Genomic DNA, 23,810 nt, shown 5'->3' on the forward strand with positions numbered 1-23,810 from the left:
ACTGTCCATATTTTGTTGTCTTGTTATGTAAATTAATAATTTTTATTTTACGGTGATTAATCTTGTTTTCTTGTGCCCAATAATGCATAATTTCATTTGATAAACACGTTTAGATTGAATGGTAATTTATAATCAGTCACAAGAACGTCGAATCTGAATCACTTGAAAAAAACACGGGGGTGCTTAACTTTTTTCCAGGTGTATATTTATAAATTTGGCGGACAAAAATCTTTGATAAAAAAGCACACTACTTCTGCAAATTAAATGGTATAATTAATCTAATCAGTGCTTCATCACACAAATAATACTGGGTAAATCATCTATATAAACTTTTAACATTAATTTGAAGAGAAAAATTTTCACAGTTATCAGCATTCTTAAGAACAGCTGAGGACACAACCAAAGACATTTTCTTATTATATTTTATCTTCTCACATCATATCTCGTTAGGACCAGAGCGAAAAAATAGAAAACAATAATCAGAGGGATTCTTTATAGCATTACACTGGTAAATAATAACTTCTAAACATGCCATTAAATTAACCAAATAACTTATGATTAGATGATGGAAACAACTATCTATATTGTGATTGGATATCAAATTTTGTTACCCTAGAAAATGGTTATGAAAGAGTCATCTTTGCTTACATTTTTTACAATTTCCTCTGTATTCATATTATTATACTGATCAAACTGATGTTGGGTGATAGATGGCAGCATGGCTCTGACTGGACGTTGTAAATAATTAGAACATGTTTGCATGGCTGACTGAGCCAGCAGGGAGTTGGTAATTGACTGCATCCTTTGGAGAGGGGAAGCAGAAGAGCTGGGATCATTATGCAGTCCAGATGTTTCAGCTGTAGTTACTGTAGGAGCAGATGGAGATGACAAAGTGTTTGACCCTTGATGACAAGGTAATATTTTTTTGTTGGTGCTACTACATAGCTCAGCTTTGGATTTTACATAAGAAAAAGCACTTCCATGATAATTGGATTCTTCTAATTCTGTAGATGAACTAACATTAATTTTGTTTGACCAACTTGTAGGTTGAGCTGATGCATTAATACCTACGTCACAGTGAGATTGAGGGTTGTTCAAATGAACAGAGTGTAAAAAACTAGGAAATGTGGGATAATGCATGGATTCATTAAGAACACTTGGTGGTGCACCTAACTTAACAAGATTCGTTATGGAATGAGGGACAAGCTGTGACAGCCGGGATAGTTCCTGATAATAGATGCTCAGAGCTTGATGAATTTCATCTTGAGTCCGTTCAAAATGATCCCTTGGAACAGAGAGATTATCTTCCATCCTTTGGCGTATTAATTTTGCCAAATCCTTTTGATAGACTTGTGCCATCGTTTCCTGTGAAATACCATCATTATCTTGTCTTTGAGGCTGTATGGGACTATGAATGTGTGGATAATCTTTGTATGGAACACTATTCTGAAAGAACCATTGCTTGTTCCCTTCTCTATCTAATCCCACCTTCCCATCTTCTTGACATTCCTCTTTTTGTAACTGCAATGCTCCATTTGATGTTCTCCTTTCAGGAGAGTTTCCTTGGTTTCCATTGTAAACTACTAGCTCCTTTTCATCTTTGGAGGACATTAACATGGCCTTCTGAGCCTCATTCAGAATTTGGGTTATCCGTTCCGTAGCAGAAGGGTCCTCTGCTCTGTAGACTGGAAAATCATAATCTTTTCCTAGAAAAAAATGGAAACTTTAATCTATTTTTTAAAAATTAACAATTGAAGTCATTTAAACATAACTAAATAAAAAATGTATTTATTGTATTTTCTTTTTGCAATCCATAGAATGAAGTTCAACTCTTTGAAAACAATTTGAATATTAGCACCAATTAAAATTCTGATTATAATGGTTCAATATATTCTCTGATAACATAAGTTAGCTAACAATATATTTTGGCTACTTCTGTATGGACAAGCTTACATAATGTCACAAATTAGAATAAAAGGATTTACGGAATACTGACTCTCCAATACGAGAAAAACACAAAAAAATTACTCTATCGTGAAATCACTTGCTTATTTTAAAGATAATTTTAGAGTAAAATACATCATGAAGTATAAATATAAACAATTAATGTATTTTGTTTGAATAGAAAACTCATATAAATCTTCTCTGTTAAATATCTAACAAGAAACCATCTAAAAATAATATGGGTCTTACATTATAAATTATGTTCATTTCAGGAAGCAATTAAAATCTAAACCATAAATGTATAATATAATTATGGCTGTTTTATAAAGTAGCTACTGTTATGAAGTTAGGTGTAAGGAAATATCAGTTGAAGTTGAAAGAGTTTGAGAAAGGACGACCTTTGGTTAGTTTCTAAGGGATTGGTGGATTATAGTACTCTAAGTCATTAGAAAATTATTGGAGTGAGCGGGTATAGCGTCCATCTTTCTAATGTCAGCAGGTATGGAAACTACAGGATCCCCTATGATTATGAAACGTTATAATCTGATAGACGAGAAACATGTGCAAGGACAGAAAGAAAGGAGCCAATTCGACGTCGGTGTGAGAAAGGAATATAAAAGACTGCATTTCAACGAGAAAAACAAAAAAGAGACGACTGGGGGATGTGAGAGAGAACGATTAAACCGAGTGAGGCGAAGGAAGAAAGTAATATGCTACTAGTAAGAAACAATACCTATTCTAAATCTATGTTTTATTGATTATTAGTAATAAAGAGTAATTTATTATGTTCACATTGGCATGACTCAATTCCTGATATGAATAAGTACTGCTTAAATAAAGTTAATGGACTTAAGTGGGGCAAGCGAAATGCGAGTATAACTAACATAATCGTAACAAAGTGGTGTCAACTGGATAAAGCAACAGAGTCGGGAAATAGAATAAATTTTCTTTTTTTGTTCTTTTCTTACCTGTTTCGGTTTTGACGGTGGTTTAGTTATTTCTTACTGGTTATAACTTGTGTGTTTCGTTGTTTAAGAGTAGAGAATTAATGTTAGCATTGATGAGAATTAGAAATCACTAAGAAATGGTCAGTTGGTAAATAAATGTAGATAAGTGGGTATAACATGTAGTAGGAACTCAACAGAAATGACAATTACAGGCTATGGCGAGGAAACTACTTTCTGTATTACCTGGAAAGGCGTTAGCAGCATACAATAAGACTGGGAGTGCAGACAAAGTAAAGTAGAAACTTATCACCGGAATTCAGAGTTTGAAAAATAGCAAATGATACAGTTAAATAGTGTGGAATAAGACTGCATGTGTTTCTAGTTATATGTATTGAAAGACCTTACTGTACTGAAGAAACCGACAAGATTGTAGGTCTGATGTTGCAAGAGCAAATGTTGACAAAATTACTAACAGAGTTAGTAATATAGTCAAAAGATAGGAAGCCAGCAAGTGACGTTAGCGGATGAATATGAAGTGATGAGAATTGAAAGTAGGTGAAAATCAAGCTAGTAGAACTACTTACCACAAACAAATAAAACTCGATCAGCGCTCCCTGAGAATTATAAGGAGAACCTTCCCACAGTGTGATTTTGTGATAAATAAGAAGAGAAATTATAAATCTTCGCCAAAATATTTTATATGTAACCAAATTGAGCATATAGCTAAATTCTGTAAGCAGAATACAAAAAAGTGCGGAAGGAAGAGAGAATATGTGTTGTATTGAAAACAGAGAGAACATTTCAAGTATATATAAAATACCGTGAACTTTTTTCAATGTTGTAGTGGTAAACATAAACAAAGACAGTGGGCTGTAATGTTGAAATGTATGTAACGATAGTGAAATTATCAATGTTCCATAAAAGATTGAGTAGTGAAACAGTTTAATAAAGTGTGTGATGACATGCCTGAATTTCGAATCTTGGGTTAACATCCGAGGTTGAATACAATCAACATTGTTGAACGTATTCATAAAAAGAGGAGTATGTGTTATGAAGTTAGGTGTAAGGTAACATTGGTTGAAGTTGAGAGTGTATGAGAAAGTGGTCGGCCTTTGGCCAGTCTCTAAGGAATTAGGGGACTACAGTGCTCTAAGACTTTTAAGTCATTAGTGGCCACTTTTTTAAGTTCAGCCGGTATGGAGACTACAAGACCTGTTATGGTTATAAAGTGTTATAATCCGATATACGGGAAACAGGTGCAAGGTCAAAAAGAAAGGGATCGTTTCAGCGTGAGTTTAATAAAGGAATATAAAAGACAGGAGATTAACGAAAAAGGAGAACGAAAGAGAAAAAGAAGACCAGGAGATGTGAGAGAAAACGACTAAACCAAGAAAGGCGAAGGAAGAAAGTAACATGCATCCAGCAAGAAACAAAACCAATTTCTAAATTTATGTGTCATTGATGACCAGTAACAAACAGTTGAAAATATATTTATTAAAACATCTAGACATATGGACTTACAAGAAAGTAATATTTAAATTTCAAAATATTCTATGATTTTATTTCGATGTTTTGAAAAAATGCTGTTAACTTCATTTATATAATCTTGAAATTAAAGCAGTGGTAATAAAACTAATCACGTTAAACGTTCTTAAGATAAAAAATGCCGAATTTCCCATTTAAATCACGTTTAGTTTACAGAAAATAACATCACAATTTTATGAATCATACAATGATTTATACATTGCTTTAAATATAAAAAAAATCGAAAAATTGTGCGCACTAATATATTAAAACATAAAAAATTAAATATGTTATACCAAACTCAACTATAGTATAAAAATACTTACACATATGATTTTTGTTTTGTACAATCATAGAACATTTTGGGTCAAAATAAATGTAAAGAATTAAATTCCAAATTTCGTTTCTCTGTAAAACGACATGCTTCGTAAGTGAAGTACGTTTCACAATGTTTGTCCAGAATAAATTTTGACGAATTAAATGTTAAACAAACAGATAAGTAAATAGTAAAGATATAAATAGTTGAAAAGTTTAATCAATTGTAATTTCTATGAAATATGGCTACTCATAACCTCTAACATGTTTATTTTGATAAATAACGAATTTCTACTTACCTTTTTTGGGCACTAACGTCTTCAGCATGTAAATACAACTGTCATCCGTTGCCCAAGCATGCATCTTTCGATACGAATCTTTTCCTTTTTCTGTCAGTTTGTCCCATGGCTTAGGCTTTGAAAGAAGTTCACTAACTGTTCCTTGAGATAAGCCGAGAATGAACTTGGCAAACAAACGCTGTCCAATATTGTGAATACTCAGTAACTCTCGAACACAACGAGAAATGCTAAGCGTATTTAATGCATCTTTTGCATATTTGACCACACCATTTCGGAGGCACTCCTGGAGTTTCTGTACAGTAGCGTTATCACAGTAGGATAATTTGTGACTGGAGGAATTGTTAAGAAAGCTAGATTTTGAACAGATCACAGTGTGTAGAGGAGTGGGAACCGCTGAGGAGGTGGAAGTTTCTAATGATTTAGATGCACTGTGAGTATACAAGTGTTCCTCTTTATTAAGAATTTTACCATAGGAGGACACAATTTTTTCTCCAAGTTGCGAAGTAAATATTTGAATATTTTGTACAGGTGGTGGTAATAAATTTTCTCCTAAGTTTTGGAGATTACCTTTAAGAAATAAAAAAAAAGATTAGAAACTGAAAAACATAATTAATGCGCTTGAAGTATTTGTATATCTCATTTTTATAGGCTTAACATTTTCAATTCCTATTATCGAAAAACGAGTACACAATAAAGTTACTTAGACTCTAAGAACACGGAGACCGGAAAACAACTATATTTATATTTTAATTTAAAACTTTATTTGGTTTATATGGAGTAAAATTTCTATTTATATTACATAATACATTTTCCGATCACATAACGTGACCTGAAACATTTAACTTTTTAAAATATAAAAAAAATCTGCATAAGGGCCTAAACCTATTATAAAATCAAAAACGTGTAACTCTTTATTTTACATTCTTCAGTTAAACTGCCTAAATCCATATGTACATATTTAAATACATCATTTATTGTGTAAAGACAAAGCATACTGGCTGGACACTTTATCGGCTCCGTCTAAAAACATTAGTAAAACGTTCATTTATCTGCTTGTGCGAAATAGACTGATTATGTAGTGATCTACCGAGTTGTATAAATGTCGAAATGTGGTCGTTATACCATAGTTAGTATGCGAAAGACATGTAAGAGCAGTGCTCTTTCTGACTTTATAAAGATCATTACAGTAGAAGCATGTTTAGCGGCGTAAACATCATTATTAAAACCATTTCTTTCATAGGCCGTTCAAAGACATCTTATCATCAGGTCTACCAAATCATGCCTGTCAAAAGTTGTACTTATAAGGAAATACATCTTATATAAAAAAACTGAACCCACCTTCCACTGGTGAAAGAACAAGGAAAAAGATAAATGAATTGGATTGTATAGAGCGACAAACAATGAATTGTCCCAGTTAACCGATCCCTTCAACAGTTGTCGGAGTTTTCACCCATACCAAGGGATGTAAATTATCAAAACTTACATGGCAGCTAGCTTATATGGAAAGAGAAAAGCATGGCTTTAGCGTTCTCATCGTAAAAGTTAGGACTTTTAATTCCTTTACAAAGACGAAAAACTTCCAGGGATATTGAATGCTACTGCCTATCTTGCCTGGTCCGTAAGCTGCAATTCCACTTTGACGAACAAGTGTTCTACTAAAACAATAATGTAATATTTAACCCGATCGTATTATCTGAAACTGACCCAAAGAGCTTGAAAGTGACTTTATACTTATTTCTTGGCCAACATGATCAATGGATCTCAATTTTACTGAGACAACTTGAGAAGAACTTTAACGTTACATTGCTATTGCAATTCTTGGTTTGGAAGTTCACGCAAAGCTATACGAGGCTATCTGTGCTAACTGTTCCTAATTTAGCAGTGAAAAACTAGAGAGAAGGCAGCTAGTTATCACCACCCACCACCAACTCTTGGGCTATTCTTTTACCAACGAATAGTGGGATTGACCGTCACATTATAACGCCCCCACGGCTGAAAGGGCTAGCATGTTTGGTGTGACGGGGATTCGAATCCGCCACCCGCAGATTGTGAATCGAGCGCCCTAACCATCTGGCCATGCAAGGCCATATTGCAATCCTCTGTCGACATAAGTGAATCAATTGCACACTATTCTTACTACTCAATAAACAGAATAATAATAATAAAAAAGACACTGCCCAGTATCTTGTGGAATCTTTAACATGCTGAGTGCAGGCTATTATCGTGGCAAAAGGTAGGAAGTTCTAATAAATGGCCAGTTAGTGTATACAAATCAACACTTTACGTAACCTTGTGGCTAAATCGATGTTTTTAAACTTACCAGTTGAATTAATGTGAGGTGATCTATCCGTAGAATTATCTGTTGATAAGTTCTTATCCTTTTCCATCAATGAGATATCCATTGACTTGAACAACTTGTACTCTCTCTTAGCATTGTTGTCATCTTCTGGACTAGTATTGTTACGAAGTTCAGTTGACTTTAGAATGCTGTCAATATCAGTACATTAAAAAACATGAGTCATGATATGTTTATTTGAACACTAATATTGTATTTACAGAAAGTGGTTACAAAAATTAATTGTTATTCTGTAAATTATGTTGTGACCTTGCTTCACCACTTACTATCAGAATAAGTTAGCAGCTAGTAATGTTTCCTGGCGAACGCTTGTCCAAACGTGTCTTATCTAGAAGATAACAGAAGAAATGTTGAGTGGCATATAAGATTTAAACAAGAAGTGTTGAACATAATGCTCACTAAAAATTGAAATTTATTGGGTGCATTTCCTAGACTCAAAACGATCTCAGACTAAGGTCACTTTAGAGTCTCTCCATCTCTGTAGAAAAAAAAAGGTTATTAGTCTGATTATTCTGTCTCTAAAACTAATAATAATGAACAATATCGTTCATAAATTAACATTAAAAAAATATATTGATCACGTTTGAAAAGGCTTGATATAGAACCTCAAACTAAAGTTTTAGAATGGAATTTAAAAGATTAAATCTTTATAAAATATTCTAATAATATTCTAAAATTTTAGTTTGAGGTTCTATATCAAGCCTTATTTAACATGATTAATAATTAAAATATTTTATAAAAAATTACTTTATTTCCTTCTTTATCTCTTCATAGTCCCGTTGTTTGGTAAGCTTCTTCTCCAACCATTGAATGGCTTTGGTCTTGCCTGCTAGCATTTCTTCTAGTTGAGCAATCTAGAAGATTCAATAGAATGTTAATTGGAAATTAAAGCAATATTTTCAGCATTACTGAATCATACAAACTGAAACAACTAAACAATTGAAAAATTTGCATACAATATTATCAGAGCAAGGAAGAACAACAACGTTCACGATGTCTGAGATAAAAAAAATATATAATGTTCCTATTGGAGATTTAAATATGTGGGTTTCATACACTTTCGATGTTAATATGCAAAATGTAATCCTTGTTTATGTTGATTGACTATTCGTTTCCATAAAAGTAAATTTATCTCATAAGTAAGGTTTTAGATTACTAAATATACTGAATACAGTAGTTTCAGGTTTTCGTGGAGATAATAAACAACTACCTGGAGTACCCGTCCCCTGGACGGAAGTTATATAAATTCATGGTTAATGAAAGGTTATTTTAGAACATGAAAAGTTGCATCCCTTACATGTAATTGTAAAAAACGCCCATAAAAACTGTAAAACAGAAAATATGAAACCGCAACTTTACATGTTTCTCCGCATGTGCCCAACAAACCCTCATGCCAAATTTGGTGAAGATCCATCAACAGGGGACGAAGTAGTGGTGAAAACGCAAAACTGAAAACTTGTATGTATCTCTCCCATGGGTCCAACGAACCTCTATTCCAAATTTCGTGAAGTTCCAACCACAGGAGGTGTGGTAGTAATAAAAACCGCAAAATTGAAAATTTCTATGTACCCAACGCACGGACCTAATGAACCTCCATACCAGTTTTGGTGAAGGTCTGTCCAGACCCTGCGATGTGGTTACATGGACATACATAAGACAGTACTATTTTATTTATATATATTAATTGTCAACCTGAAGCATTAATTATTTGTTTGTTTTGAATTTCGCGCAAAGCTACACGAGAGCTATCTGGGCTAGCCATCCCTAATTTAGCAGTGTAAGACTACAGGGAAGGCAGCTAATCATCACCACACACGCCAATTCTTGGGCTACTCTTTTTCCAACAAATAATGGGATTGATCATCACATAATAATAACGCCCTCACGACTGAAAGGGCGAGCGTGTTCGATGGGACGAGAATTCGAACCCGCGAACCGCAGATTGCGAGTCGAGCTCCCTAACCACCTGGCCATGCCGGGCCAAAGCATAAATACTAATGATAAGATAACGACAGCTTGAAAACTCACTAGTACAGAAGTGACTTTTGAGGTTTATCAGGATTATATTTCATCATTTCTTTAATCAGATATATCATTCTTAGAATAAATGCTCGACCAAATAATTACAGAGTTAATTATTATAATCTAAAGAACTAAAAAAAGCCTTTCAAGAAACTACAATCATAATTCTTCAGAAGAACATGCTATAGCAAAGAATGTCAGAAATTATCAGTATCATTCATAATCATAGACATTCTTTAACAATTACACACGTTTTATCTTATATTTTAGAGATAACAATGAAAAAGCTTAAAATACTTGCTTGATAGGCACTTGTTTCTTTCAAGTTGTTAATAGTAGACTTTAATTTCTTAATATCTTCTACAAGTTGTGAAATCTACAATAAATACAAATGTTTTAGTAATAACAATAAGCAAACGATAGCTTCAAAAACATTAGTTATATAAATGAATCGTTTGAAGCACTGTTTTAATACTGGCTCAGTTCGATTTCAATCTTATCTAAAAGGTTACTAGATCTAAATTAAGTAATTTAGAATGACAAAATCACAGTACACGATAATATAAAATATTAGTTTTTATAAATGTAAAATATCAATTACAATATTAGACATAGCACACAAAATTTTCGTAGTTATAGGAACTCGCTTCTTTGAGCTAAGTCTTCCCAGACTTATCATTGGATGCAAGGTATTTATTTTTATCGTCAATCCGGATATCTTAAGATTAATTTAACATAAACATATATCAGAAGTTATAACTCAAAACTAATAGAAGTAGTTAGAAATGCCGTGAAAGAGATAATTTTTAGCTGTTTTTTTCTTTTCTATTTTCACATAAGATACCCTAAATTATAATTATTTTGTGTAGTGTTTAACTAAATCCTCGTGAGAGGGAGAACCCAGTCTCACCTCTTTGTCTTTAGCGGCAAGATCAAGTTCCAAGGGCGAGTGATCCCTTTCGCTCATCTCGGATTCCTGGCTAGTTGTACTTGCAAGATGCAGTGACTGTTTAGCTGCCTGGAGGTGTTTCTTAAGTGCTGTAGCCTCTTTTTCTGCCAAAGATGCTCTCTAATAAACGATTAAAAGGGACTTTCAGTCTGTTATTATGTCTATACACGAATCTACTCCTTAAACAACATCTTATACTCCCAAGAACGGACTCATCATAGCAATCGGAAACGTTATTTATATGGTTAATGCAAAAATAACTAGTGGGTAGTTTAATAGTACCCAAAAGTCATTTTATACGATCTTATACAGTGAGTTGATTACAAACTCATGTCATAAAAAATGTTAACAATGAACGAATGTATTTCAGTCAATATTTGACTTAGAAGCTATAAGTCATGAATAGCTGTGAACTATAACCCGATGTTAATATCCATTGGTTCGTTTTTATTCGACATTTAATGTTTCCATCGACTTTGTTTTTAATTAATCAAATCGTTGTTCAAAGATTACGTTAATAATTATCCTAGTAAGGCAGTAAGTGAATGAGTCAGGGGACAATACTTCACTAAGCCAGTATAACTATCTTGATAGACCTTAAATGCTGAAATTTTAACATAGAAACTGTCACCACCGATATTAAAAATTGTTGGAAATACTAAATTAAACTCCCCTGGGGAACGAAATAAATTTTGCTGATTTCTGTTAAAAATGATGAGCTTAATTTGCCGATCTAATTTAAAATCCCAAGACTGACAACATAGTGTTTTAAAGTAGTTCAAAAGATTCCCTGTTATAAGCAAGCTAAAGATCGCGCTGAAAGAAAAAAAAAGAAGACAGATTTCTTTCTCCACACACATCAGAGCAGAAGTTTTCAAACTGCGAAATTTAATGTACAAGAAATTAAATTTCAACCTATTCTCTTGTGGTACACTATGTATCTCTTAACTACCAGTTGTCCCTCCTCATTAATAAACCACGCGCCCGCTCACTCAGTCCTTGTCAAAATGACAAGATAATTAATATTTTAATTGGTTTTCTGTTATGGAAGTATATTAAACGAAATGATTGGAGAGCTGACTAAGATTGTTGTGTGTCTACTTGTGCAGAAAACAATAAAAGCACGTGCTAGATCAACAGCAATGTAAAAGAAATAAAAAAAGAAACAAGTAACGGAAAGAAATGTAAACGGACACTATATATATATATATACAGTACATAGCAAATTTACACGTTCAACAGAAGTGCAGGAAAATTATCAAATTCTTGAAAGTTAACGAAACATTCCATCTCTTCAACTCTGTACCTTATAAATGCATCATCTCTTCATCTTTGTATATTACAGAATGTCGTTATTTCCCCGAAAGGGGGCCGAAGGCCGCCTGGAGGGGTAACCTGTTTTAACCATTCGCGCCATTATACATTAGTGTGTTGTCTGTCAGTCAGTCAATAGACACTGAAATGACGTCACATAAGGGACGCTTAACATTGCAATTTGTACTGTTGTGACGTCAGTAAAACGTGTGTATTCCATGAATCAAGAGAAGAATTACGCACTCTGTAGGCTACAACATAGCATGACATATGAACTTCAACTGCAAGAAATAATAATATTTGTTACTCTTAATTTTGGTTTTATTTACTCATGAAACAGAACACTTTAATTGACCCTGTGGAAGTACATTTAGTACTTATTCATGTTTTCTGAGATCATAATTATCATAAAAATATTGTAGCAAAAGAGTTAACGAAATGAACACTCTGATTTGAACAGACTTTCCAAATAAGCTACAATCTATCTGTAATATAAGTATGCTAAATAAATCATATAAAACGAGAATTCCCAGAGTGGTGATAGCGGAAAAAAAAATGGTATTCCATGTCTTTTCTCTCCCTTTGCACATGAAGCCTTTCCAGCTAAAAACAAATACAAATTTTCAGGGACAGCTTTTCTTTTCGTGAAGCTACAAAGCAGAACGAACAAGGACTGGACAGGATTTAAACTCAAAATTACGCTTACATATCGGTAAGAAAAGTCGCAGGCTCAAATCTCGCCAGTCCTCAGTTTTCGCTTGTTCGTTAACATTTCTACGCTTAAGTCTAAGCATATCTTTTCCTAACGACATGAAACAAACACTCATTTCCCAGCACGGAATTAATTATCCTCTCTTAAGCTGACATAAATATGCTAAGTATTATTACTGAACCTATGGCTGTATGTTATAAAAGAACTAATAAATATTTATCACTAAGACATTCCCTGCTAAGAAGGGAAACATAGACCATAGAGATGTTTAACGTCTTCGTCGATTATTCAACTTGACTGAAGCAATAGCCAACCAATTAAAATTCATTTGGTTGCAAAGAGGCAGAACGTGTACTTGACAAAGAGTTATCGTTCTATATAAATATATGTTAAAACCGAAGCAAACTTCCTGCTTGCTTTAATCCAGTATACTATACATGAATATTCTCCTCTCCACCTTCACTTTGTAATGTATTCAAACAATTAAAAAATAAAGCCTCTCTCCAAATAGTCTATAAAGTAATTGTTAATAATTCGTAAACCAATCCTCATTTATCACGTCACAATACTAGGAGGGGAAGTATAGCTGAGTGGTTAAGATGTTTGGCTGGTTGGTTGTTTTAGAGCAAAACCGCATTGGGCTATTTGCTGCATTCACCGTGGGGAATCGATCCTCGGATTTAGTATTGTAAGTCCGTAAACTTACCGCTGCCCCACCTGAATGATTAAGATACTCATTGACTTTTATTTTCGGATATGTTTAACTTTAAACAACGATTGTTTTTAAGAAAACCATCTGAAAAAAATATCTTGTGGAATAACAGACTAAAAACAAAGATTTCTTTTGATAAATTCTCAAGATATAGTAACAGTTTTGTCTTCTTTTTTTTTCCTTTGACGCTTCACCCACGCCACATTATACAAGAAGAAAAAGAACGAAACCGAAGTTGGCTTTCAGTAGCCTGCTTATTTTATTTTTTTTATTTGTTAAAAATTGAGAAGTTATTGAATCATTAGAATTTAAGTACACATATCAAAAACATGAAATGTAAGAAAACAAACAAATGTATATATATAAAGATTTATACAAATGTACATTTTTTTTACTCGCAACCGAAAGCATGACGGTACACATGTGGTTTTAGCTTATGATTGTGTGTAGTTTGTAAATCCCCTAAACCATGCAGTTTCAGCTTATATTGATGTCACGTGCTTCATACGTCTGACAACTTATTTTTAATGCAAATACACGAGGAGTTAAATGCTAATTACATTAGACTCGTACGAAAATTATCGGATATGCAGGCTAATCAAGGAATAAGTAAGTTAATTACTCCATACGGATGCTGGTAAGCAGCCGGATTTTCATGTGGAACTGGGGAAGTATACGTAGAAATACGCCTCTGTTAGCAGACGCTGATTCTATGATCCGTTTAGCCTTTAACTGTAGAGTGATAATCATTACAAAGTTCACTAAAACGAGCAAAACCACGGAAACGAAGGAAAACTTGACATACTTAATCTGTTAAAGTGTTATGTCACAATGAGACTTGCCTACGCTCGAGTGAAAGTGCACGGTTATACTGCAAAATTATGACTCCATAATTAGTTAAAATGGCCAGATTAACTAAAACACAACAAGAACAGTTTCTTCCACATAAAATTAAAGTTTTGTCTAAAACTAATTGTCGCATTTCTGTTTGTCATAAACAATGCACAGTAACTAAGGGTATCCTTGTTAGTTGAGATGACAGCTTTATGAACAAACTAGATAAATAGAACAATAGGCGAATCATTAAACATGAAAGGAAAATAAGTAGAAAATATATTGCAACTCCTGAAAATAAATGCTTGAAATTTCACTTGTCAGTTATTAAGACTCGCACAAATGTTTCCATTCGGAGTAACTTTATAGCATTTTAACCAAGAATTGTATAAAAACCAAACTCAGTATATATACACACAGAAAGAAATTATTATATAAAGTAAGAAATCAAAAGATTTACTATTTGCTTTAATGTACATAACTATAGCTTAAAGCTAAAAGAAAATAGAAGATTTCTGTATATTAGGAGCTGACAAATACATTCTGGCCCTTTTAAGCAGCTTTAACACCCGCTAATTTCCCAGGATTAAGTCCGATGTTCGGATACCCCATTAACAACTGTGTTATCAAGGGGTTTATTCAACGTGACGTTAATGAATGGCTTCAATTACGTTTCAGATTACTCCAAGAAAGTCGTATGTATTTTGACAGATTTAAAGGGCATTGTAAAAAAACAAACAAAAAGTACTTTAAAACAGTACTACCATATATGTGTTTATGATGCTCTAGTTCAAAGCTGCACAAATGATGATTCTCATTGGATAACATATGTTTATGTGTACTGTGGCTGATTTTGACAATGACTGATGCATTATAAGAACCCTTTGATTACCTTCAGCAATTAGTTTCTCATATGTTAGCTTTCCAACCTGATTTTAGTTAATCTTAGACACTGGTAACATCAATGTAGTAATTTCTCTTTCGGTTTCTCTTATATTCCAACTCGATGTTCATGATATTTTAGCCAGTGCATCATTGTCATCTTAATCGACCAATCAATAATGAAGTAATGTGAAAAACATGTTTTTTCGTTAACGGTCAAGTCCAAATATTTTCATCGTTTCAGTTATTCACATTGTATTGATGAAATGACGCACTTGTTGCATAGAGTTATCAATAAGTTACGGAGCAATAAAAAGTACCCATTTTTTTACGTCAGCCATATTTGTAGTTCTCTAATTCCGGCTGATTATTACTGTTGCTGTACTTTTAGAGCGAGGCTACAAAATGTGCTATACGCGTTCTGCCCACCAGGGGAATTGAAGTACAGAAACTGATCATTGTTATTAAAAAGATAACACAAACAGTACACTACTTTAAAACTCTACAGTCTTCCAGTAGCATCAAATTTGTAACTGTTCTCTTGTTGAACACGTTCCATTACATAAGTTTAAATAGCTTATTATGTGAAGACTATTCTTCAGACATCATATTCCAATCGTATAAGGCTTGTAACTTTCGTTGGCCAGGTGGTTAGGGCGCTCGGCTCGCAGTCTGTAGGTCGCGGGTTCGAATCCCTGTCCCACCAAACATGCTCGTCCTTTCAGCCGTTGGGGCGCTATAATTTGACGGTCAATCTCACTATTCGTAAAAGAGAAGTTGGCGGTGGGTGGTGATGACTAGCGGCCTTCCCTCTAGTTTTACACGGGTTTCATGATAAACTTAAATACTGCTGAATCTGCTCCTAATCTTACGGGTTTCAAGTTAAACTTAAATAATACTGAAACTGTGTCCTGTTTTGACTGGTTTCAAATTAAACTTAAATATTATTGAATCTGTGTTCTTTTTTGACGGGTTTCAAATTAAACTTATATGCTACTGAATCTGGTCCTGTTTTGACAGGTTTCAAATTAAACTTATATGCTACTGAATCTGGTCCTGTTTTGACAGGTTTCAAGTTAAACTTATATGCTACTGAATCTAGTCCTGTTTTGACGGGTTTCAAGTTAAACTTATATGCTACTGAATCTATTCCTGTTTTGACAGGTTTCAAGTTAAACTTAAACAGTACTGATAAAGTTAAATACTACTGAAACTGTATTCTCTTTTCTACACTATCTATTTATTTAACAAGATTTTCGTAAACATCTAATATTAATGTCTTTATGTTTTTATATATTGTTTTATCCAGTTGCTGAAGAATGCGTCCACATAAGAGAAACAAAATAGTTTGGTTTGATTCCCGCAAAGATATACAAGAGATATCTGCTTTAACCAGCCCTAATTTTGAACTAGAGAGAAGATAACCAGTCAACAGCTCCCATAACCAACTCTTTAGCCACTCATGTCAACTTAATATCAGAATTTGATCGCCAGTCTTGTGTTTCACCCACTGCGTGTTTGCGTTAGAGTGCCGCGAACATTAAATCCACGTCCACTCAGTCACCAGTAATAGCATGATAAGTGTATATATATATAATATGTGATCAATTATAACGTTAGAAACCGGGTTTCGATACCCACGGTAGGCAGAGTACAGATAGCCATTGTGTAACTTTGTGCTTAACAACAAACAACTACAATTCTATTAATCAAATTAATCCTTTGACATTAATAAAGTAAGTATGTATACATCATTTTTAGCCCAAAGTCCCGCATTCATCATGTAATATCCAACAAATGGAAGCTACAAAGCTAATAAACGATCTATAAAACTCAATCCCTTTTTTAAGTTCTTTTACGTGTTGTGCAGTAACATTTAAAATTGCAAATGCGTTAATTCAGTACATTCACGTTATAATGGGCCTCTATACACCATTATACATGTAAATTCACTTCTTGTTAGACATAAAATGTTCCTACCTGACTTGCTCGTTCTAAGCCATTCATAAAGACTTCCATTTTGGCCGATCTAAAAACCAATATATACAAGAAATTTCCACATTAGCTTCATTAATGTAGCATACATATTAATACACCACGTTTAACAATTATTATAATTACTAACTGTGGCACCCGTCCGTTGGACAGGCGAAATAAAAACTCGTTTATGACAAAGGATAGGAAACTGTGCTTCTACATTTTTTCTTAACATTAAGATTGGTGCTCATTGATCAAGAAATGTGGAAACGTATAAGGAACATATTGACGTTTATTTTAATTACCTACAACAATCAAGTCCTTACTTATTCATTGTCTATCTCTTTATCAACCTTTGGTGGAACATATTTGATAACGAAAGGTCATGTTAAAATGTTTTATAAAAATGATGATGTTCATTTATCTTTACAATAATAAAGATGTGTTGTTGTATTAAAAGGAAATAAAACTTGTGATACTTTTGCAGTTAATAACTATGTTGATTTTTAGCTTTTAAGAAAAATTTGGTTTTTCGTACATATCATTTGTAACAATACTCTATATTGTATTTATATTTGAAATTTCTGAAACAGCATGAGCTGAAAGTAATTCCATATTAGCTTAAAAGGTACAAGCAAAAAAACAGCAACAAAAACGAATCCAGTTTTAAGTCAGAGCTAAAGAGTGGTATAGTGGTGGAGCCTTAACAGAAAATTTGAGTATCTGAATAAATATTCGATCTTTAATCAAGGATATCGCTGAAAATTACCAATAGGCCATAGAATACATGCTCCAGAATTTGTTACTTATAAACTGTCCACTGTAAAAGGTAATAAAATAGATCGGAGAAATTCCCTGTAAAACCAGTTGAATGTTCTAATTTCCGAATAAAAACGTGTTTATTATCTAAAAATTCATATCATGTATAACGATCGTTCTTAGTATTAGGGAAAAAAAGGTAAATATTTTTATACAGAAGTTGCAGACATTTTGGTACTGCATCTGGCGAGATAGTGGCACAATATTAAATGCCTTACATAACAAACAGTGCTTATCCTACTGTTACTTGTATTTTGTTATTACATTAATCTCTGAGGCTTTTTTTATTATTAACCTGACTATCTTCTCGTCAATTATGTTTGATCTCTCTAAAGTTGTAAAACTACATTTTAAATGTTCAATCCGAAACATTTTCAATAACTTATATATAATAGGTGGAATATTCAACTTTAACAGCACACGTGGGCTACAAAGTCAGGTCAGAGATCCCTCAAGTTACAGGAATATTGTACCTGCTTTTGAATTACTGACCAGCAGCCCTTGTCGCCATAAGGTATTTGTCCGACTCTTTGAACTGAATAAAGAGATTGATGTGCACTTTCTTAAAACGCCCAGGGTTGACAATGCGTGATCAGCAGCATCACGTCTCGAACCTTGGACCCTTCGATCCACAACCCAACAACCAAACCATTAGGTCACGCCCGGGTCGATTAAGCTATAAAAAATTCATCCTCTGAAGTTACATTTAACGAATATTGTTATTGTAATGTTGGCTTAGCGTTAGGATTTGAAACTAATCTAAATCTCCCAAACTAGCCTAAGCTTGTGAGATTATAGTTGGAAATATCGTTATCAGTGGGGTTAATAAACTGATGATGGAATTCAATTGAATGTTTTTCATTTTTGTGTGCTGATTCATAACTTTATATGATTGACTTTGTTAACACATATGTAATTTTTAAATACTTTTATGTCCGATTTATGTAATTAGCTTATTTTTTTAACAATTAATATTTTTTCACATCTGCGTAAAAACGTATTCACGAGGAAAATTTGTAGTTCCGGTAGGTTTATTTTTACATTGGCTATCTAAAGAGGCTTTCTTCATTTCACACAGTTTGTAACTGGAAATATATGTATAGAGACATCGATCATTCCACATTACTTATGGCAGCAGGAAATTCATAATGAAGAAATCAAACGAACGTTTTGAGCTCTTGCTCCTCCGTAATTTTTAAGATTAATTCATTAATTGCTAAACATTTCAGAAAGGTCGCGGATCCAGGTCGACAAAGGAAAACCTGACTTTAACATTACGAAAACTTCTTACAGAAATGTTCCTGAGATAAACAACATCTTTGAGAGTTCCTCACTTGAACCTTCCATTATCGTTGAACAGAAACTTTGCTACATGCGCAACATTTTGTATTTTTTATTTTTTGCTCTGCAGTTGGGTTTGTAATGTTCTTCTTCAATCCATATTTCTTACATGTAGGTTTAGGTTTGTGTTTTAAAACTTAAAGCTCTGCAACAAAAGTTTTCAATAAAACGACATTGTGATTTTTCGTTCAAGACTTGTCGGTTGGAATAATTCAAATGATTGAAAGACAAAAAAAGCGATACATAATATTACCCTGCAGGAGGTTTTTCTTAACATGTATAATCGAGGAATAGGGAACCAGCTCTTTTGTTTGCAGAATGAATGCCCCTTCCTCTCTCTCTCCTACAGTAATATGTAAGGCCATGAATCAGTAAGCAAACTTAACAAAGAAACCCGATTGAACTATTAAATAAACCGTAACGAAAGCAATTCCCGGAGAATCAATGTTATCCTGCTGTTAAATATATATATGTTTGCATTAATACGATATTTGTATGTGCATAGTGCTCCAAACTGTGCTGTGCTTTTATTGAATGTAAATTTCATTATCACCAGTACGTAGTTTCACGTTAGTTCGTACACTTATTGATCCACGCATACTGCTTGAATAAAACACAATCTTGCCTACGTTTATCTCTTACAGCAAATATTTATATGTTACAACGGCTTGTACAGATTAACATTTCAATTTCTAACAGAGGAGTCAGAACGGGATTTCAAGCTTGAAAAAAAAAAGGACATAAGAAGAAAGCTGAAATGAAGTGGCATTTAATTTGATCAACTGTGCTAATTTTAGTAATACAAGTACCAGATTAACACACAGCGTGAGAAGAAACAGAACCGTCAGAAAATCAAAGAGAGGCACGTGGATGAAAGAAAGTTTAAAGAAAGAAATAACAACTCGGGACTACCTCCTTGTAGTTTCTAGTAATCACTTTAGGAGGAAAATGGAAGCAAATCAAACCTCTTCCATCATACGGACTTAAAAATGACCTACAAAACATCTTACCTTACTTCTTTTTTCATGTATTAGAAACCTATTTTTATCATGCTTAGTTTAGAAAAACACGAACATTTGTTTTCTAAGTCATAAAAGAAAAGAAAGGGCGATGAACCCACAACCATTCTGATGAATATAATTAAGCAGATCAGTGTTTCTTCTGCAATATTTAATTTTGCATGATCATGCTGAATTAGCAGAACTTGTTGCTATGGAAAATGGTGCATATAACTTTTGAAGCAATATTTTTATATTTTTGTTTAAGTAAAATATGTTTTTCGTATTAAATTTATTACAGTAGATGTAAAATAGAAGTGGGTGCATTACCAAAATTTTAGAAAAACAAAACAAAAACGAATACATCTTTACATCAAGTCAAAGCTAGAGAGTGATACCATCTTTAATCATTAGAGAAAATGCAGGGCCCCGTTGGTTCTCTAAATGTTCTCGTTGGATCTCTAAATGTCGCGTTTACTAAGGAATACTCTTATAACTTTTATCTATCATCTATAAATACATAAACTAAAATACTTCCTTTCTGTATATTTAATACAATTGCACAACATGGTGTATGTGAAATGAACCATGTTGAACATGTCTCAAGAGTGCTAATGAAAAGTAGCTTTTTCATACCTGTTCAGAACACTTACCTGGCGTGAGAACAGCCATCATACTTCAGCTTTAATTTTAAGAACTCAGACCTGGCCAGTTCCAAGGCTATCAAAAAACATCGTGATTGTCAATATTTCTTGTGGTAACCGCTATTATTTAATTATCAGGCTTCACAAAAGTTTAACATTATAACACATTTTATTTGAAAGTACATATAAGAGTCAACAAATGCCTCACTATCTACATAAAGATCGTTTTACCTAAAAATCAAAAGTATTCAAAAACAAAATTGAAATTGTGCAAATTTCTTTAGTATTAAGTAGCTCTTCTGGAGCCCCCCCCCCAATGGGACAGCGGTATTTCTATGGGGACTTACAACGCTAGAAACCGGATGGGCAGAGCACAGATAGTCCATTCTGTAGCTTTGTGCTTAACTTTAAAAAAAAAGAAAGGAAACAACTGTTCTGGAAAAAAAATGTGGTAAAGAAAAATTCTCAGTCATGTATTAGGTCGTCAAGAAATTAATGTCACGTCTTGGAACACTTTCATTAACCATCACCACCCCCTCAAAAAAAAACATCACGTATAATAGTTAAACGAACCGCCTAAACGTCACCTTGTTTGTATATTTTCATGTTAATAACTGATTAAGATTCAGTTTGGTTTTGTCTTTTTGAATTTCGCGCAAAGCTACACGAGGGCTATCTGCGCTAGCCGTCCCTAATTTAGCAGTGTAAGACTAGAGGGAAGGCAGCTAGTCATCATCACCCACCGCCAACTCTTGGGCTACTCTTTTACCAACGAATAGTGGGATTGATCGTCACATTATAACGCCCCCACGGCTGAAAGGGCGAGCATGTTTCGTGTGACGGGGATTCGAACCCGCGACCCGCAGACTGCGAGTCGAGCGCCCTAACCACCTGGCCATGCCGGGTCAACCTGAAAGCGTGTAAGTTGTTCAGCAGCTTCGCGGGTCAAACCTTAGACTTTCGGTTCCGCAGCCCGATAAGTTAATCATTGGGCCATACTCGGCCTTAAAATATATTAAATCTATCTATTGGTGGATGAGAACCTTTTAGTAGATTGTCACACGAAGATTATTATCGCCATAATTACAAATATTTGATGAAAGAACACGATTTCACTGTTAAAATGCGCATTTTTTTATAATAAAAGACGTAATACTATCTTTAATATAATTTCTTCCAATTTTCAAGAGGAGAATAATAATTGCTTAGCGGAGAAACATGGTAAACATTACAACCTCGGCGAAAGGCAAATATAAACCATACCCCTGATTTAGCAATAAGTTCTAAGCAAATTCTAAAGTATTATAGAACTGTTGCTCCAGAGGGTGGTTTGCGATTAAACAACAATAAACAAGTCTGTTACAGAGATTAAACAAGCGCAATTATTCACACCAGAAGTGGCATTTTGTACTCACCACTTTGTAGTTCCCCAACTTGCTGTTCGGCTTCGTCCAGTTTCTTAGCAACGTACACGTGAGTTTCGAGAAACCGTCTCTCTATTTTTATTTGCTCAGTCTGTAAAGAATAAACTGTCAGACTGATTGTATACAATAAAATATGTAGGCTGGTCAGTGATGACAGCGGAATTTATCTGAAGAATAATACAGTTTAGGTAAAGTAAGACGATAAAACATCATTATTTACTTTTGGAAAAACCATAACAAACGATAAATCGTTAGCATTTAACTTCTGCTAAACCTTCACAAATAACGGTATGAAACGCTAACATTTAATCAATACCGTTAACAATTTGAAATAAGATAGATACACAAAGGATAAAGCTTTTTGTATAACTAATTCTTTTAGAATGAATGATAAAAAATACATTTATTTTCGTAAAAAAAAGGATAATTTTGAAAGCTGTTGTGAGTTAAGGTATGTGCTTTAAGCATTGAAAAGATATCCAGTCAAGTCTGTTCCTAGCTCCTTATTTCGGAATGATACATTCGGTTTTAAATTATTGTCGAACTTTTGGTACGTTATAATATGCTTATGCTCATATTTTCGTGGACTTTACAAAATTTCCCTCACTGTACTATATATAAATATATCAATATACAGATATAAATGCTGTTACAAAGCGGAAGTCGCGTGACGCTGCTAGCGCATGCGTGAATGAGTTTCTCGAATTATCAGGGAACTCCTCGAATTTTGTCGAACCCCCTTCTTTAGTATATAAGACAAAAACGTACTGACTGTGCAATTACTGTGTACTAAAAGTTTGTATCGAGAAAGAATAAACTGGTTTAATAAAGTTCAGCTGAAGTTCTTCGGAAATAATTTTTACGGTAAATTAACAAACAAGCAGATACGCAACAAAAAAAGAAGAAAATGGAAACGAGAAGTGGCAAATCAAACTACAACTTAGCAGATTTGATGGCAGCAATACAAGAACACCAAAAAAACAAGACAAACGAGAAAAGAAACAAGAAGAGAGACAACAGCAGTGGCAAGAAAACCTGCAACAGTGGCAGCTTGAACAGCAAAATAAACAAGAGAGATTACAGCAGTTGTTGGAGGAAAAGAAAAGAAACAAGAAGAGAGGTTATAGCAGTGGTTGTAGGAGAAAGAAAATAAACAAAAAGAGAGACTACAGCGTGGCAAGAAAACCAGCACCAGTGGCAACTGGAACAAGAAAGGAAACAGTAAGTACAAGTGGAAAAGATTAGTAAATTTCAAAGTGAACTAGATACATTTAAGGACGATTTACTGTCTTTTACACAAGGAGGATATATTATCCATGGACCTAATCAGCCCCAGACAACAGGAAGCCCCTTCCAGACCCTACAGCTAAACCTTAATGCAGACACCTTCAGTCCTGCCAGAACTCACATTCCATGATATTCACCATCAAGTGCATTCAAACATGAAAACGTCTGCTGATTCTATGAAGCTCTGTTATGATAAGAGATCTACTGACGTCAGCTTTGTGCCAGGAGACAAGGTATGGTAGTATAATCCCAGGAAAACCAAAGGGAAGTTTCCTAAGTTGTCTTCTCCATGAGAAGGCCCATATGACATAGTGGATCGTCTCTCAGACGTTACTTTCCGAATAAAATGTCGTCGGCGAGGTAAGCCGAAGGTAGTGCATGCCAACAGGCTTTGGCGTTATCACGGTCCAGGACATTTCAGTTGGGATGAAGTGAACAATGGAACAAATGACGCTGCTGAAGACCTGTCACCAGAAAAAGCCACTGTCAAAGAAGAAACTCTATTCGGTT

General features: G+C 34.0%; 1 protein-coding gene across 1 annotated transcript in view; it reads right to left on the reverse strand.

Moving 5' to 3' along the window:
• Nucleotides 1-23,810, reverse strand: part of LOC106468762 (homeobox protein cut-like) — a 45,781-nt gene that overhangs the window by 4,888 nt on the left and 17,083 nt on the right. The window contains exons 3-11 of the mRNA XM_013929202.2: nucleotides 22,005-22,104; nucleotides 20,599-20,665; nucleotides 16,791-16,839; nucleotides 10,318-10,476; nucleotides 9,709-9,783; nucleotides 8,133-8,239; nucleotides 7,350-7,516; nucleotides 5,030-5,596; nucleotides 649-1,706 (exon numbers count right to left, since the gene is read on the reverse strand). Of these exons, the coding sequence (XP_013784656.2) occupies nucleotides 649-1,706; nucleotides 5,030-5,596; nucleotides 7,350-7,516; nucleotides 8,133-8,239; nucleotides 9,709-9,783; nucleotides 10,318-10,476; nucleotides 16,791-16,829 (2,172 nt within the window). The 5' untranslated portion in view covers nucleotides 16,830-16,839; nucleotides 20,599-20,665; nucleotides 22,005-22,104. The remainder of the gene's footprint in view (nucleotides 1-648; nucleotides 1,707-5,029; nucleotides 5,597-7,349; nucleotides 7,517-8,132; nucleotides 8,240-9,708; nucleotides 9,784-10,317; nucleotides 10,477-16,790; nucleotides 16,840-20,598; nucleotides 20,666-22,004; nucleotides 22,105-23,810) is intronic.

The sequence above is a fragment of the Limulus polyphemus genome, unplaced genomic scaffold (genome assembly GCF_000517525.1).
Source record: "Limulus polyphemus unplaced genomic scaffold, Limulus_polyphemus-2.1.2 Scaffold3153, whole genome shotgun sequence".
Lineage (NCBI taxonomy): Eukaryota > Metazoa > Arthropoda > Merostomata > Xiphosura > Limulidae > Limulus > Limulus polyphemus.